Here is a 17,625-nt window from a genome sequence, read left to right as displayed (position 1 = left end):
TATTAAAGGTACACACGTACGCGCGCATCGATTTTTCCCGCGGCGCTGATCAATTGAGACGATTGGGTTGCGACGTCTTCGTATATATACGTTTTTCTTGCTGAGAGCCGGGCGTAATTGAATAATTGATCGCCGAGGAAGAAGTTAGAGGTTATTGCCGTATTTAGGGACGGTGGATAGGATGTCACTGGAAATAACGCGTCATTAGCGATGCCATTTGATTGAATAAAATTAACTTGACACATATGCAATTGGTTTGGTCGTTAGTATTTCTATCGCGCGGATCGATACTTGAACAATTTTTAGAGACATGCGCGTGATACCTGTTATTTCGAGAATAATATAGGTGCAAAAGTGCGAAATGATAAGGGATCGATAGTTCGTTCTGTTGCTTGTAATTTTTTTTATGGTCATTACCTTTTGCGATCGCAATCGTAGCGTAAGCCATAGTAATAAGGCTTATCTGAAATAACTAATTCACTGTGAGGGACAAAGAAATGAAAATGTTAGCATTGCCTTGAAGTGAATGCATTTCTATTCTTAACCAGAGGCATTGATATTACGATTCTCAAATCAGATGAAACCATCGTAATCTCCAGCCATATGTATACGGAAAAATGAAACCGAAAAAACACGGAAAAGCCATAAATTTTCAATTAAACCAAGCTCCGATAAAGACGGCGATTCAGAGGGCTTGAAAAAAGTCAATGGCGAATCGACGGGGTCCGCATGACCCCCTTCTTTGAGCCAACTAGCCGCTATACCGCATAGTCGGCAGTGGAGAGACGGTCACGCATGAGTTTCTGGTCTCTCTCGCGCCTCCGACTTCCAACAGTCACGCGAAAGCCCCTTAGATTTCATCGCCGAGTGCTAGAGCCTTAATTCTTTTTTAAGTTCGCATGGAGGAGATAGGCCGGCGCGATGAAAAACGGGGCTTTGAGTTATACTATCCAATGGGAATCGCTATCACTGAAAATCTCCTAATGTTATTGTTGTTCCCCGTGTGTACTAGAATTATTTTTAGCCGAGAGATTGAATTTCCAGAAATAATTTCATATAGGCACCGAGAGCTTATACCGGGTGATGAATATAACCGAGTCAAGAGCAATTAATTAAACTAGTTGAAGAGACTATAATATCCCTTTTAAAATCAATTCTAACGTAATACACGTGAATGTTGGATGGTAATTGTCGGCGTGCTTATAGGTAAAAAGACTACTAACGAGACCATTTCCGCGCAGCCCTCGTAAGCCCGTCTACTCATTCGATCAAGACTCTATGCATGATTAAAGCCAAGCCAGTGATACTTAATTTTCATGTCAGAAGTCTTTGTTCACTGCACAGGCATCGTACACTGAACTGAGCGAATCTTTCCTTATGGATTACGACTTTAGATACGAGTGAACATCGGATCGCATTTTTAGAAATAACGATGCAAAGTAATACTGCTTAAATCAACATCGTTTCTTCTCATCACCACCCATCATTTGCATTCCCCTCGGCAGTCCAGTGATTAAGCCCCTGTAAAACCCCTCTCGCGTGCTATCATTCCAGAAAAAAGGCAGTCCTCTCTCAATTCTCCCTCCAAACGACCATAGTTGCAACCAAGCATCGGAGAAAAAATTGCGGACATCCAGGCTAATTTAAAATTAAAAGCGAGCATCGTCCACCCCTTAATTTTCTTATACGTGCTCCGCGCTCATCTATAAGCTTCCTTTTAGCGAGCTCAAACAAAAGCTCGCTGACCCACAATCACCGATCTCCCCTTCTCTCTCACTCTCTCGCGTGCCACGACGAATATACGTGAAAAACGCGTGAGTTTTATTATACCATACGAAACAGGGTCGAGTCGAAAGAGTGCTGCCGATCGATTTGTCGCGGAAGTCTAGGAGATCTATATACGCACCACGTGAATAATCATGGAGAAAAGCTGCGTATAGGTACGGGCTTGCGGACAGTGTATACGCGCTTTAATCTTTCACGCTAGCGAAATCCAGGTCTGTTTGCGGTCGAGCTTACAATGCTGCGTGGCTCTTTAGCGTATAACGACCGGTTAAGAACGAGCCAAGGCATGTTTGGGTTGCCCGCGTATAATAGCCGGGATAAGAGATGACGTGGGGCCTTTTGATGGATGAAGCGCGCGATAACTGTAATTTTGCGGTTGAGCGTGTATAGGGTTAGCCGAGCTTGTTACAAACTGTCGATTGTTCGTCGTCCGAGTAAAAATGCAGGTTGAGTGCATGACAATTTCATGAGAGGGGATGAACCTAGCAGGAAGCTGGATCGGGGTTACCGAGTTGTTTGGCCGAAGTTTAAAAGATAACTTTATCCGCGGCAAGTAAGTTACCTACTTGCGCTCGACTTGTCAATCGCTTTCATCGCGCCAGAGCAGAAGTAAGTTGTCTCAGCGTATAGAGTCATACATCGTTCGCTATTTTCACACCTGAGGTGTCCATAGTCCGGATCGATGCTTCTAAACTATTACCGCGACAATAACTTGAATCAACAACGGAGTTTGCTTCGAGGATCGCGTAGATGTATAGAATTGCCGAGAGCAATCCCAGGTATTTCCAGGGGAAATCCAGTAAGCAAAGCCCGTAAACCAAATAAGCGACAATCCCACAACTCGCTTGCCGAGACAGACGCAGATGCAGAGAACGCAAACGATTTACGTTAACAGGTGCGTTTATCACGCGGAAAGCCGCAGCGTGACGCCTGACGTAAGCGGGGCAATAGCCCGACCCTTGGCGCCCGGTCCGGCAATTACTCCTGGACACGAGGAAGTAGAGAGGGAGAGGGACCAACAGACCTGAGAGATGTAGCTTCTCGATAAACTTCAGCGAGCGAATATCGATTTTATTTTATAATCGTGAAAAGAGGTCACGGCATTCATTATGCAGCCGGAACGACGCTGTCTTCTCTCGCTTTTGCTCTCGGGAGGGAAAACAAAGAGAGAGAGAGAGAGTGAGAGAGAGAGAGAGAGAGAGAGAGAGAGAGAGAGCGACACTTTGGTTGAGCTTATTGCAAGCCTATCGTCGGGAAACTTAATCGCTGAAATTACGAGTCGGAGTTGATTTTTGTTTCATATCGCGTGATTACCCGGGGATTCCACTACGCGTGTACGCGTTAATAGATCGAGTTCCGCTGACCATTAGAGGCATGCAAATATGAGATGTATGTCCGAGGCCAATTTGTCCGACCGAATTGTTGGCTTCCTCAATTTATACGCACACCGAAAATTTATTAGCTTCAGCTATATGTTCTATAAGTGTGGATTTTACGCTTCCAGAATGCGAATGGCAGAAGAATGGCTCAAGACGTGGATCTGTCTGAGCTGTCTCTTCGCCTGGACGACGCATGCGGCACGTCCGCGCTTCGACGTCTCGACCGACATGGGAATGGTCCTGGTCCCGGCGGACGCCGAGGTCGACACCGCCATATTCCGACTGCGCGCCACAGATCAAGACGCCGACTTCCCCCTCGTCTTCGAGATAATAGGTAAAGCCAGCCCTTTGAATACCCGAATAAGCTCTCCACAACAGTATTTTAAAGGTAACGATTTTTTCAGCAACGACATCGCCGATCGTCCGCGTGGAAAATCTGCCGTGTACCCTGTATAACAAGGTCTGCCAGGCGAACGTGATCCTGACCCGTCGTCTCGTACCGGGTCGACTGCACGACTTCGTCGTCAGGGTGAGGGACTCGAAGGGTGACGTTAACTCGATGCAGGCCACGATCTCCGTCACTAATTCGACCACGCCGCGCGACAAGATCTTCCCTCACCTGCCCTCGTTGATTATGGTGCCTGAGGTAATGTTCCGAGATTTCTAGATATACCGAATTGGACGAAAGAATCAGGGGAGTCATGCAAAAAAAACTCGATGTCGTGGCGGTTATTTTTAGATGAAAGTTAGTTTAATAACGCTTCCGAGAAACGAGCTGGTGCGCTACTTTCTAGCCCATTATTCACGCCTTTTTGTTGCAAAGCGTTCGTAGTTTTGTTTGGTTCCAAAAGATTTTACACGGTCACGGTGCACTTATTTAATTACCAGTGACTAATTTAACGTTCATTTTTTCCAGGATACGAAACCTGAGAAGGAGCTGGATTACCTTCTCGTCGAGTCGAACCCTTGGAGTGGAAAGCCTGTATACATAGAACTGTGGGTACGCGAAACTTGCATAATTCAACTGTTAATTAGAAATTCGCGTTTCATCGAGTTACACACACACTCGCACGTGTATATATCGTACAACACAAAATCAATAGTCGAACGAACTTTACGCACGTTTGTACGGATGAAACGCTCCTTTCTGTTACAGCAACCCAAAGAACTGTTCAAAATTAGGCAAAGACAGATGGGAAGTCAAACAAAGGGTATAATTACGCTTATAGGAGAGCTAGACTTCGAAACTCAATCGATGTACACGCTCACCATGTATGCTACGGTAAATCATTTATGAACTTTTATTATTAATATACAGCCTGTGCACGGCTGTAATTAAGACCCAATTACTTATTACAAAGTTTCGAAGCATCGACAACTTCGCCGCGTGTGTGCGACTTACGTGCAGGGAACACTTGAATAATTCAGTGAAATTTCTTCTCAAACGTTGCCATACGCGCACGGCCTCGTGACTTTTAATCATTGAAGATGACAACAATTTATCAAACCACAGGATCCGTATACGGAACCGGGCAAAGACACTCGCAACATCGCGGGTGTGAACGTCGTGGTGGTTGTGCAGGACGTGCAGGACGTTCCTCCGATCTTCACACTAGCTCCACCGCTGACCAAGATCAACAACACCGTAAAGCCCGTAAGTGCATTATGCAAATAGCCTATACACAGCGAGCCTGGCGCAGTGAAAGCAAAGGACTCGCGCGATAATTGACTGCGATTTTCTCTCACCTTTGTTCTCAGGGCGACGTGATTCTACGAGTCCACGCCGAGGACGGCGATAAAGGCGTCCCCCGAGAGGTGACTTATGGTCTTATCTCTGAGGGCAATCCTTTCACGCCGTTTTTTAACGTCTCCGAGACCACCGGTAAGTACACACAGTCGTGCGCGAACGATCTCGTTCAGCCTACCGCACTTAATATCATTGCAAAGGGAGTAAAAAAAATCTTTACGCACGCATATAACTACTCTATTAAATTATGAATCGATCCCCTCCGAAAGAAAGTCACGACTTCTTTTTTTTCAATTAGTCATCGCCTCAGCGTTAAACTCCTTACGCGTCTGTGTGTACAATATCGATCGTCGCGCTCCACAGCGATGGCTATCACAATCCTTATACACGAGACTCTACGGCTGTGTGTATACTCCACTCGAGAATCCCTCTCGGAAAAATCGGACCGAGCCTAGTATAAAACGAGAGACATGCGATATCCTCGTAAGTTTCTTCGCTGTATACTGCTCGATTTCGTTATACACACATACACCTTCGTGAGCTATGGGGTATGCGGTGTAGTCCTAGTAGACATGTAAAACCTGGCTGGAGAGATAACGATCGCCGCGTGTACGCTTGATTTACACACGTGCGCGGCGCGTGGATGCTATTTTTGTTTTTTTTTTCCTTAGCCGCTGTTGCTCTCGAGGTTTTTTTTTTATACAGGCTTGATGATAGGTTTGTACACTCGTCTCGCTGGGGGATAACGCAACGACGTCAGTGGTTTTCCATTTCGTTAGGCTAACCTTAACAATAAACAGAGTACACTTCTTGCGTTGAATAGCCGCAATTCCCCCCCGACCGCTTCTCGAAACCGTACTTACGTACATTCGCAGATCTTATTACTCATCCTACAGTGCAGTGTGGAACTGGCAAAAAGCAGTCCGCAATTTATACCTCCCACGTATCCCTCGCCGCGGCAAAATGAAAGCAGCGGTAATATCCCACCATATAGAGCCCCATTCCTATATACCGTGTTTCTGGCTATGCAGTCGAAAGAAACTCACCCACATTCTGCGCTCGTTTTCCTGCTGCGCTGCTGCTGCTCCATGTTTTATTCATTCGAAATATGGAAGACGATATTATACGGAACACTGGCTATGGTGTGCAACGCAGTCCGACGATGGGAAATAAAGGGAAACGGAGGCATTATCGTAATGACGCTGTGTGGATGCGTGGGGAATTGATGGCTTTTGAAATGCCCAAAAGAATTCGCGTCGTTGAATATTTTCGAGAATATACTTGGCGATCGGATGACTTTATCTTTACTCTCTGTCCAGGTGAAATAATATTGTCCAGGCCGTTGGAGGAACTGACGAAAATCACGCACGTAGGGGCACCTATCGTGCTCAAGATCGTGGCCGAGGAAATAAGAACGACGAGGGACGAGCCTCCGGCTCAGGCTACCGTCGTGGAACTTGGATTGCTGCTTGGAGAACCGGGAAATAGTCCGCCGTATTTCGAGAACGATAAGTTCGTACAGTTGAATTTTGAACTCAAAGTGTAGATAATGCACTTATTGAAAAATGTCTTGCAGCTACATGGCGTGGATAGACGAAAACGCGGAACCCGGAACGATAATCGTGTTTTCCGACGCCTATTCGACCCGTGTTAAGGACGAGGACATCGGTAAAGCAGGTGTCTTTGCTCTGAAGCTCGAGAACAACAACGGGACGTTCGAAATCAGTCCTGCGGTGGCCGAGAGAAATGCCAACTTCGTCATCACGGTTCGGGATAACTCGATGATCGATTATGAAAAATTCAAGAGTCTTCGATTCAAGGTATCAGTATTATTTAACGCTTTTTATCCTAATTATATGAATAAAGGTGGTAAAAATGATTTTTTTTTCGTTTCCAGATTGTTGCACAAGAAGTTGGTCCAGCCACGAATCTATCGACATCGGTACCGGTGACAATTTTTTTACGCGATGTAAACGATAATCCGCCAACTTTCGACGTTCCGGTGTACGAAGTCACTCTATCGGAAAATGCAAGTGCTGGAACGCGGGTTGTACAGGTGAAACATATTTATGAAATATTTCAACTGTCTGCTCAAACCTTAAATGGCAATGACAAAAAAAAAATCGGTAATAGGTACATGCGACGGATATCGATGCAGGTGCTTTCGGCCGAATCCAGTACACAAAGATCATCGGCGACGGCAGCGCTGCTTTCGAGATGAACCCAGACTCGGGAATGATCGCTGTATCAATGGGTTCGATTCTCGATCGCGAACAGACAGCCAAACTCGAGCTCACGGTCGAGGCGAGAGATGAGGATGGTAGAGGTATGCGTGGCATCGCTGCTCTGATGGTCAACATCCTGGACGTCAACGACAACGCGCCTGTCTTTGACAAGGCAATATACGAGTTCTTGCTGAATTCTGAGCTTACCAACTTCACTATGCCAGCAATCATCAAGGTACATTGTAATATATATTCGAATCGGTTCTTGTAATTCATATCTGGAGATTCTAATTCAAATCATAATTCATAGGCCGTTGATACCGATGCAGAGCCACCTAACAACGTGGTACGATACGAAATAGTTCACGGGAATTACGAGAACAAATTTCAATTGAACGAAGAGACCGGCGAGTTGATGCTCCGGGAGCCTATCAATAAGGCGAGAAAAGCGCGGCACAGTAACATCGTCGGAAACGTGACGCTAAATAATATGAGGAAACAGTTCAGAGTGTCAGACGCGGAGACACCAAACAATCAGACTGCTAACACGACTGAGACACTCACTCCGGCGTCGAACTCAACTTTCAGAGATTTTCATTTGCTGAATAATTTAACCGAGGCCGATTTAGATCTGATGAATCAAGATCGTCGTAGACGAGCCGAGGATAGTCCGCTCTTTATTCTTACCGCCAGAGCCTACGATCTAGGTAACGAAATTTGAAGGAAATAATACGTTTTGTAGATATGTGTAGTTAAAAATAATAATACAACAATTTTTCCATCAAAGGCGTACCGCATCTGTCCAACGTCGCACAAATTCGCATAATGAGACCATCGTCGGCCTTTGCTAGAATTGTTATGTTTGTAATGCCCGGTGAGAATCCCGATCCAAAGAAAACTGCGGAGACTTTGGCGACGATCACTGGGAGCAAGGTTGTGATCCAAGAGATCAAACCGTACTTTTCCCAAATAGATCCTGGGACCGACAGCGGAAAAAGGTATTTCAAAACTTAAAAAAGATGTAGTCATTAATGCCGAAAAAAGATCAATATCAATCTTGGTATCTATCCCAGAAGTGTAGTCGTCGCTCGAGTAGAACAAAACGGACCGGGAACACTCGTCGATGTGGAAAAAATTCGAGCGTCACTAGAGGCCAACGGCTTCGGTATAATTAGTGGAATGGACACTGAGGGTTTAGATAGTCCAGCTATCCACGAACAACCACATGACAGTAATAGCGGAAAAACAACCTCTAGAAATGTTTCCGTGATCGGCTCTAATAGCGAGGAAGTAGTGAGTTCTATTTTCATATACGACTGTTCATATAATTATCGATCGAGCTGATGGTAATGAAGTTTATTCCTATCGTTATGCAGACCGTCTACAGAGCCGAAAATAAATTACTGACATGGCTGCTGGTATTCTTGGGCCTGCTACTTCTGGCTGCAATAATTACACTTATAGTGTGCTGCATATGTCCTAGTTGTCCATTTTATATGGAACCGCGCAAAAGGAGAATACACTCATCCGAAACCCTCGTCATCCGATCAGACGGCAGACCTAAGAGGCATACACATCGAAAACCTATCAAATTAATCGATGGTAAGTATACCTTGGAATGCTTTCTCCGTATTCTAACCTTCAAAATGATAAAAATTTAATCTTATACGTGATTTTCAGGATACAGCTCGGAACGCAAAGAAGCCTGGAGCGCAGACCCAGCCCGTCAAAACTGGCAGTTCAACCGGCGCAACACCAAAAATCTAGGTATAGCTTCTCTTCCCGGCGACGTCCTACCGGGTCACCAGCACCCGGACATCGAGCGCATGAACCGCGGTGCCGCGTCTCTGCGAAACGTCCCGGTCGATCCAGCGGTATTCGGCGAACACGTTATCCACCAGACACGGGTTATTCCGATGCCAGCCGTCGGGGGTGGCGTCGAGGACGAGCAAAGGATCTACATGGAAGACGTGGAGGCACAGCAGCAACAGCAGCGCAGCTACGAACAGGCTGAATTGGACTCCCTGAGGAGGCACGAGTTAGAGAGGGGTAGCGACGGCGTACTGAGAAACGAAGCGATGGTAGCAGCTGCTGCCAGACAAGTCCGAGAGCAGCACTTCTACAGGGACGGAAACGCCGAGGTGCTGAGGCTGGTTACCAGAGGCGAAATCGAGGATCGCGACCGAGGGGTAAATTGGATTCAATTTTTCTTTCGACGACTTTCAGAATCTATTTCGCTGAGCCAAAGTCGATTTCATATTCAACGCGCGCGGAATTGTAAAAAATAAGAAAAAAATCAGGCGAACTCGTATTTAAACTTGACATAGAATTCACTCCCTCGCGCAATATCTCGAGTTTCACATGAAAAGTTCGTCGAGAGAGAGAGAGAGAGAGAGAGAGAGACGACGACTATTGTGCGAATTCCATTTGTCGGAATGAATAAACGCGAGGCAATTTTCCACTTTCCGCAGCAGAAGGAGCTCTATCACACCAACGGCAAAGACATACTGCTCCAGCGCTTTATAGAGGATCAAAAGCTTCGGCGCAGTCAGGACCTGCGCGACAGTTTCCACGAGAGCCTGCACGAGGCGGACGTCGATCGCAGTATGGAGTCGCAGCAGCGAGCCATGAACGAAACTACCGAAATCCTTATTTTACCGGAGAGACTCGAGCTGCAGCGTCAACCGAGCTGTAACCCGAGACAGTACCAACAGGAACAAATGGTACGTACACGCGAAACTCGCTACCGTTAGTCTCCTCGAGAATCGATCGAAGTTTTCTTCTTTTCTCAAGCATGAAAACGCCATTTGTTATTTTCTCAATTACTCTACAATTCGAGAAGTAAATACACTCGTACTACGTAATTATGTTATGAACCGAGTACACAGTCAACAGCACTCGTAAAAATAATTGGAATAAAAATGAAAAAATATTCGATTCCAGTTACTGAAATGTCGTTCTAATTATTTTTACGAGTGCTGTTGACTCATCGGCTCATGCGGCCTTCGAGTAAGAGAATTTGCTGTAGTACCGCTTGAAATTTCGCCCAACTAATCGATCCCCAGTAACGAGGCGAAGCTCATTACATAATATTCAACGCAATTTCGTACAGTTGACTGCGGACGTTCAGCGACTGATAGTCGAGCGCAATTACAATCCCAAGAACGAGGTTGCCGAGGAGTACACAGGCGGCTTGAGGGCGGCTATGAGAGATGCTGAGACGTTGGCTACAGTCGCCGGAGATCCCGAGAGCAACGCGACGTACGTAGTGCACGACGCCGAGCTGGTTAGACAGAATGCCCTGCTAACGAGACTGCTGCTCGAGAAGGAGGCGAGGGGCTTGAACGTACCGGTCGTCGACAGCTCGAGCTTTCTCGAGACTCAAAGTCTTCCAGGTAATCGATGCGGAGAATCGAATTATTTCTCTCTCTCCGAATTAAATCGAAAACTGAAAAAATACTCGTGCGTTCCAGGGCAAGTGGCAATCGCCACGCAAACGGATAGAACGGCGGCGACCCAGACGGAATTCATCGCCCGGAGCCGTAGCGACAACGAGGAATCCGAGGAGGATCCCCGTCTGCGACGAAAATCGAAACTAAAAGCCGGAGCCAACCGACTTGAAACGAAGGAGGATTTCAAGAAAATGAAGACAATCTGGGTGCGAACGCCGATACCCGAGGAGAGTCGTGCGCTAAGCGGCAGCAAGAAAGCCACCCCCACCCGGACGAGGATCGAAGTGTTGGAGAGTCACAAGGTCTCGATTTCGCCAGACGTATTGAAGGAAATTTCCAATTCGCTCAAATCCGGCGATTCGGACGCGGGCAACGAGGACGACGAGGACGAAGAGGCTCCATTAGCGCAGCCGCCACAGGCTCAAGCGAAACCGGACAAGTCGCGCAAAGTCGCCACGAAAACCGTCTGCACGAGCAAGAAGAAGGTGAAGGAGTCGAGGGTCGACGACACCTCCACGACTCCGTCGCCGGACACGAAGGAGAAGAAGCCGTTGCCGAAGGGGAAGATTCACAAGAAGATAGAGAAACCGCCGAGGAAGAAGTTGCAGAAGAGTATCGAGGCGGAGAAGAGTCACTTTATGGAGCCGAGTTTCCGAGTTCTGGAGCGGGAGATCAGTAGCTTCCAGCAGAAGATCCGTCAGTTCGGAGACAAGAAATTCAAAATGTTGAAGAAAGACGACAGCGGTAAAAAGGATAAGGAATCGGAGGACGACGAAGCAGCTGGATATAAAAAATGCGAGGTCACCGTCACGAGGACGAAGAAGAGCGTTTCCAGAGAAACGAGTCCTCATAAGATCTCTGTAGAGCAGAAAACGAAGACCAGTGAAGAAGAATCGTACACCAGAGTGGAAAAGGTAACGAGACCCCAACGGCACACCAGCAGTTCGGATCTCGAAGATTTCGACAAGTCCAAGATCCAGTCCGCGGATCACAAGGAGAAAATGATTCGGTACGAGCCCTCGAAGATGCAAACCAGGAGTCGCTCGCAACTGAGAAGGCAGACGCACCTGGAAAACTCGGATACGAAATCAGGCACTGAAAAGACGGAGAAGTCAGAGGACAGCGAGAGCAAAACTGAGAACACGAAGGAGACCTCGTCGTCGGCCGAGGCGAAAACGGATTCGAGCTCATCGAGAGAAATCGGTAAAACCCAGAAGCAAGCTGAGGATGAAAAAGTGCGGAGGCCGCAGACTCAGGAGAAAAAGTGCGTGCAGAGTCAGAAGATCACGACAAGGGTCAGGCCGAGCGGAACAGTCGATATAAAACGAAAAATTACCTCGATGAGATCGAAAACCGTAGAGGAACCGACAAAGAGACCATTCAAGCGAGAAGAAAAAGCTGTTAAATCAATGACGAGCGACGAGAGTCGTTTGACGTCGCCTACGAAAAGTAAGGAGAGCGTGTATCATAAGAAATCGGGAACATCCGAGGAAGACAAATCGAACGGGGATTGCAAATCTTCTATGAGTAAGGATTCGATGGCGATAGATCTGGATAAGTTCGTCAAAGATGTGAGGGGAGTCGTCGAGAAAGAAATTTCTTCGTTTACTCAGGCTGCCAAAGATGCGCTCAACATCAACAAACCGGAGAGCTCAGCTGATGACAAGAAACAAGATTCTAAGAATACGTCAAGACAGACAGATACACACAAGACTTCGATGGAAATAAAAGAAAAAAGCCAATCCGTTGATGCCGCTAAACGTAGAAGTGACATGAAATCTACGGAAAAAGAACGCATGTTCAAGTCGATGGAGAGTAAAGATAAGAGAGAACGATTAAAGAGCCAGAGAGAGAAATCAAAGTCGACAGAAAGTGCCATGGAAAAGTCCGACGATGCTATTTCGTTCATTGTGGTTTCCGATCACGGTAAGAAACACGAAGACCCCATGAAAAAGAATTCTAAATGGAGAGAGGATGTGGTTACTAGTGCCAGTGACGCAAGTAGTTCTGACGCGTCTACGAAAAATGTAGCCAGCAAAGTATCGCAAAAAATTGATAACACAATCAAGAGCGTAACGGAAAAAATTAACAATGCTAAGGACGCACTGTCGGATAAAATGGAAGAGGCGAAACAGAAGATTGCCAATGCAATACACGAAGACACTAAAGCCGTGTCAGATAACGTAGAAAAAGCTGAGCAAACAGTGTCGATCAAAATTGACGAAACCAAAAATATTGTCACGAACGAAATTAGCAAAGTCCAACAAATAGAATCTAGTTTTATCAACAAAACGAATGAAGCTGTAGTGAATACGATCGACGAAACGAAGCAAGCGGTTTCTGATCACATGGATGAAACGCACAAGATTGTATCCGATCAAATCGACGAAACTAACAAAACTATTTCTGAAGAAATCAATGATACGAAAAAAGTCGCGTCCGACCAAATCGATAAAACAAAACGGAGCGTAACCGACAGAATTGACGAGACGAAAAAGAACGTAAAGGATACGATTGACGAAACTAAAAAGATGGTAGCAGAGAAAATCGATGAAACCAAGAAAAGTATTTCCGACAAAATTCAAAGATCTATATCCAAAAGTGACGAAGACGGACAAACGATCGATGCAGAGAAGCAAGTAAGTGCCGAAAAGAAAGAGGGCACGTCTATTTCAAGCGTCGATAGAATTTTAGAAACGAGTAAATATTTAGCAACGAATTTAGTTGATACCACAGTTGATGCATCGAATAAGGCTGTTTTAGCTGCACAAGAGAAAGCAGAAGAAGTAGAGAACGCGCTTTCAAACACTGATTTATTAAAATCAGTGTCTACAAGTCTTCCAGATGAAATGAAAGAAGAGGATGAGAAAAACGCAAGTAAAACTCCCGGAGCAATAAGTGAATATCAAATGAAAGAAATGAAAGACGCTCAAAGCACAGAACCGAATAAAAAACAAATAAGCGATGAAGCTACTCCCTCGAGCAATATTGCAGAAATAAAAGACATGACCAAGGAATTACTCGACATGGACAAAATGGAGGCGAGCAAGCAGAGCACGAGTAAAACAGAATCAATAACTACTTTAAGCTTTTCGCTGCAAGAAAAAGAAACGACATCCGAAACGACGCAAATGAAACAGGCGAAGGAGCTGCAGCAGACTCCTCCCGAAGCCCCTCTAAATAAAGAGGACTCGACTTCTTCGAACAATGCAAATAAAGGCGAAGAGGCAGCAGCAGCAGCAGAATCGTCGACAGCAATGACCCAGTTAAAACAAATGGAGGCAGCTGCGCTGCATCCAACTGACAAAAAGGATTCCGCCTCCGCGAACGGCAATTCCGACAAAACTCCCGAAACGACGACTAGTCAAGTTTCGCCGGAGAAACAGCAAGGTCAAACTGCTGCGCCGGAAATTGCTCCGGCGGATTTGGAAAACAGGGACGAAGTCGTTCCGGGAGAAAAATCCAAGAGCGAGAAACCGAAGAGCCCAATCAAAGTCCCGAAGAAACCGATGCTCACGATCACGACGACCGAGAGCACTGCCGAGGAGGAGACCGAGGAGGACGACGACGACACCTCCAGCGTCAGTGACATCTCCAGCAAGACGGCTCTGCGCATGCAGCCGTACGGCACACCTCGGCATTCCATTTCCTCGGATGGCGAGGATCACGTTGCCGGCAAAACTTTGCTCGGCGTCAAATCGGATGGAAAGCCCAGGCAGAAGTGGAGCAGTTCCCAACGAGATCCGCTTTTAAAAGTCGAAGCATCGCAGCAGCAATCGAGGGAAGCCGCATCGAAAGCGGTTTTCCCGCAGAAGATCGAGGTGACGCCGATAGATAAGCCTAAGAGCTCGGGGAGTAAGACGAGCCCCGAACAGACGAAAGCGCCAAAGTCGAACGTGAAGGAGAGCCACGGGGGTGTGGGACACGCGGAGGCTAAAGCTCTCGAGGTTTGTATCCTTTAGTTTTACGATCGAATTCACATCATTCGTTATATCATTCAACTTTTGCACTGATTATTTTCAAAACGTCGTGATCACAGACCTCAGACAGTAAGCAACGAGCGGATCCCGTGAGAACTCGACCGGTGATCGTCGCCGTTAGGAAGAAAGAGAACCTGCGAACCGATCACTTTTCCCGCCACACCGAGACGCGCAAGACATCTCCTCATCGTGAGAAATCCGGAAGTATTCCCCGACCTCAACCCACCGATGACGATAATCGAACAAAATCTAACACCTCTACAACTACCACCACTTCGACCAGCATACGATCGAGGCACTTGAAGCTTCACGTGAGTCATTCCCACCACCAGCCGAAACCCGGGGCAGTGGAGGTGTCCTCGAGAAATCATTCTCCGATGAGGGGGGAAAAGGACGAGCATCAGGGAGCGAGTCCTAAAATCATCGACCACGGAAAGGACCCGGAGATAGCCAACGCGCGTTCTAGGTACATGGCCTGGTACCAGCAGAAACGCGCCGAGATGGAGAAGAAGAGGCGCGAGAAGAAGGAGGCCGAGGAGGAGCAGCAGAGGCCCAAGTGGCTGAAGAAGCCAACTGGAGCAAAGTCCAGGAAAGCCAAGAGTGCCGAGGATGCGAAAGCCGACGACGAGGCGAAGGTAAGAAACCACACCGGAAATCATTAATTTAATTACGAACGAATCATTTTTATCCGCACAAAGGGCTCGAGATCTCGAGAACGTGCGAAATCGTCCTCGGAAGCAGCAGCAGCACAGTCAACCACTCCCCGAGGCGGACTCCGGGTCAGTCGGCTCCGCATTCGACCTCTGGTGAACGTCGAGTCCGAGCAACTGAAAGCGATAGTTCGCCAGGGTAGAAAACTGCGTCGAGCAGAGGGAGGAGCTCGCGAGGAGGATCCACCGGTGCAGATTTTCGCTCCGGAGAAACCAGTCCAGGTAGAGGCCGAAGGCACGTTGGCGCAGACGATGCAGCTCGAACCGCGCCATCATCTGACTCAGCACTCCGAGTACAAGTACGAAAAGACGGTGATGCAGCCGATGCCGTTCTATCTACACCCGCCGCCGCCGGTGCCACATCCCTCGCCAGAGCACTTCCAGGTGCGACTAATATAAATTATCAAAGATCTACGTATTATTCCAAGAACGTAAAAAACGTTTTTTTCTCTTCCAATTGCAGGACGATTCCTCGGATAGCCGTCGATTAGACGACGACCTGGACTCGGGGATCGCGGTATCGCTGCAAAGCGGCGCCGGAAACACTCGGCTCAGGCATCAGCAGCTCCTCGAGAAGAAGAGCGTCTTCGACATCGCCTACAGCGAAGCTGCGCCGACGCAGCTACGCTCCGATAGCAGTACGCCGCCCTCGTGAACCGTATCCGCGAAGCGTTGAACGAGTCGAGATAAGCAAAGGAGAAGAAGAAGAGGAGATTATCCGTCCACAGCATCGATATCGGCTCTGTAGTAACCTAGATCGGACTTTTGCATCGGAATTTTATGACCGAGCTTTACCTTTAGCGCAGTACTGATGTGCATTATAATAGGAGTCAGCAGCATTGCGTATATAGGTTTAATTCGCTCTGATAACAATGTTATGCAGAATTCCGGTCGATTTCATGTTTCATAAGCGTATCCAAAGACTATTTGTATTATAAATAATTCGCATATCTATGTAGAGTATAATATAATAACGAATGAAAGAGAGATTATATACGGCTCATTGCATAAGTGTAATCCATGTTATGTCATTACGAATAAATATAGCCATTGTAGTTACTGTATACAGTGTATACGCTCGCAGGCATATTCTCACTGCCTCAATAACGACGTTACGTTATATTATTACATAATAATAGTCTAGTTAACGTTTCAAAGCCATAAGCTGCGCATTACGTGTACATTTAGTCAGAAGTTAACCGTCCTAATCGATGTCGTTTATACATACAGATAGAAATGAAAGCACAACGATTTTGTATTTTACCGGAGATTTATAATCATTTTGTAAATATACTTGGCCACTGTGAAACTACTCATCGTCTCATAACCGAAATCTTTGGCATGGACCTTTTCATAGTATTTCTATAGCCTCTATTTATAACGTTTATAACAATATTATCATACCGTTACCCCATGTTCCGCATAAATTTACGATGAAATAAAATTTTATTTAACAACAGACGCCTGCAACTAATTTAATCCCATATTTACCGCAAGAAACTTCGGAAGAATCGATGCACGAGTATACAAGATGCCCCTGCGGGACGACGAGCCTCCAAGCGTGGCCGTCGCTCGGGCGAGCCTATCCTCTCTCCTCTCGGCCTATCGCTCTACCTCTTCTATCCGAGAGAGACAGTGCGAGCTCGGCTCTCTAATCGCGAGTCGGTAAGAGCTCCCGCCTGTTATCGTGGCCGCGTCGCTTACCTAGGATGGGCCGAGCCGCGTTGCGTCGGGTCGTGGTCGGGCCCTTCCTCTCTCTCGATCTCCTTTGCTCCGATGCAACTAACCTACCGTAATCAAAAAACATAATGGTGCATCAAACATAACCGGAGGCCGGTAAATCCACGGAACAGGAGAGCAGGCTTGGGTAAGAGTTAGTCAAGGTTGAGTCCAATGCGCTCGGGGCTCTCGCGTTTTGCTTCGTGTTTTTTTTTTTGTACGAGAGTACACGCGCGACCTGGAAGGGAATTCGCGCCAACTCCGCCCATCGACGAGGCTCTTAAATTCTTTTTTTGCGAGAGTGCAGAATGGGGAGGAGCGCGCGGAAGACATTTTGCGAACGTTGATACTCTTGATCTTGCAAATTCGGTCTGTAACTGCTCGTCTGGCTAGTTCCCACGCGTTACTACTTATCCAATAAATCGTCTTCCCCATTGTTTTACGGTGTGTATATGAGTAGAGCTAATCTAATGTCTCTACACGGAGGATAAAACATTCATCGAGTTATATTTATGTCCGCGCTCTACTGACATATTGATACGAATGATTATGCGTTGCGCTTTTCTGGGTCTGCTATGGCTATATCATCGTACATACGTACGATTATTTGCATTGTGTATTGACTCTG

At 46.7% G+C, this 17,625-nt stretch overlaps 1 protein-coding gene across 1 annotated transcript; it reads left to right on the top strand.

Annotated features, from left to right (window-relative positions):
* The first annotated feature begins 3,290 nt into the window (after positions 1 to 3,290).
* On the top strand, positions 3,291 to 16,737 carry LOC107980815 (cadherin-86C). Its single transcript, XM_031927609.1, has 21 exons — positions 3,291 to 3,498; positions 3,569 to 3,810; positions 4,081 to 4,164; positions 4,321 to 4,446; positions 4,678 to 4,818; positions 4,923 to 5,046; positions 6,231 to 6,423; positions 6,488 to 6,731; positions 6,809 to 6,967; positions 7,045 to 7,371; positions 7,447 to 7,843; positions 7,924 to 8,134; positions 8,210 to 8,429; positions 8,513 to 8,738; positions 8,817 to 9,325; positions 9,608 to 9,859; positions 10,249 to 10,531; positions 10,610 to 14,535; positions 14,628 to 15,203; positions 15,267 to 15,662; positions 15,742 to 16,737. Exons 1-21 carry the CDS (start codon positions 3,291 to 3,293, stop codon positions 15,931 to 15,933), a joined length of 9,036 nt encoding a protein of 3,011 aa, XP_031783469.1. The 3' UTR covers positions 15,934 to 16,737.
* Positions 16,738 to 17,625: the final 888 nt, after the last annotated feature.

Source organism: Nasonia vitripennis, chromosome 3, assembly GCF_009193385.2.
Source record: "Nasonia vitripennis strain AsymCx chromosome 3, Nvit_psr_1.1, whole genome shotgun sequence".
Taxonomy (NCBI): Eukaryota; Metazoa; Arthropoda; class Insecta; order Hymenoptera; family Pteromalidae; genus Nasonia; species Nasonia vitripennis.
Note: the sequence above shows the minus strand (reverse complement) of the source record. Positions and strands in the feature narration are given on the sequence as shown.

Excerpts from the sequence above, each read along its gene's own strand:
- LOC107980815 (XM_031927609.1), top strand. The coding sequence starts at position 3,291 with ATGCGAATGGCAGAAGAATGGCTCAAGACGTGGATCTGTCTGAGCTGT. Across the intron at positions 8,430-8,512 it reads GCTCTAATAGCGAGGAAGTA|ACCGTCTACAGAGCCGAAAA; the intron begins GTGAGTTCTATT and ends ATCGTTATGCAG. Across the intron at positions 9,860-10,248 it reads AGTACCAACAGGAACAAATG|TTGACTGCGGACGTTCAGCG; the intron begins GTACGTACACGC and ends AATTTCGTACAG.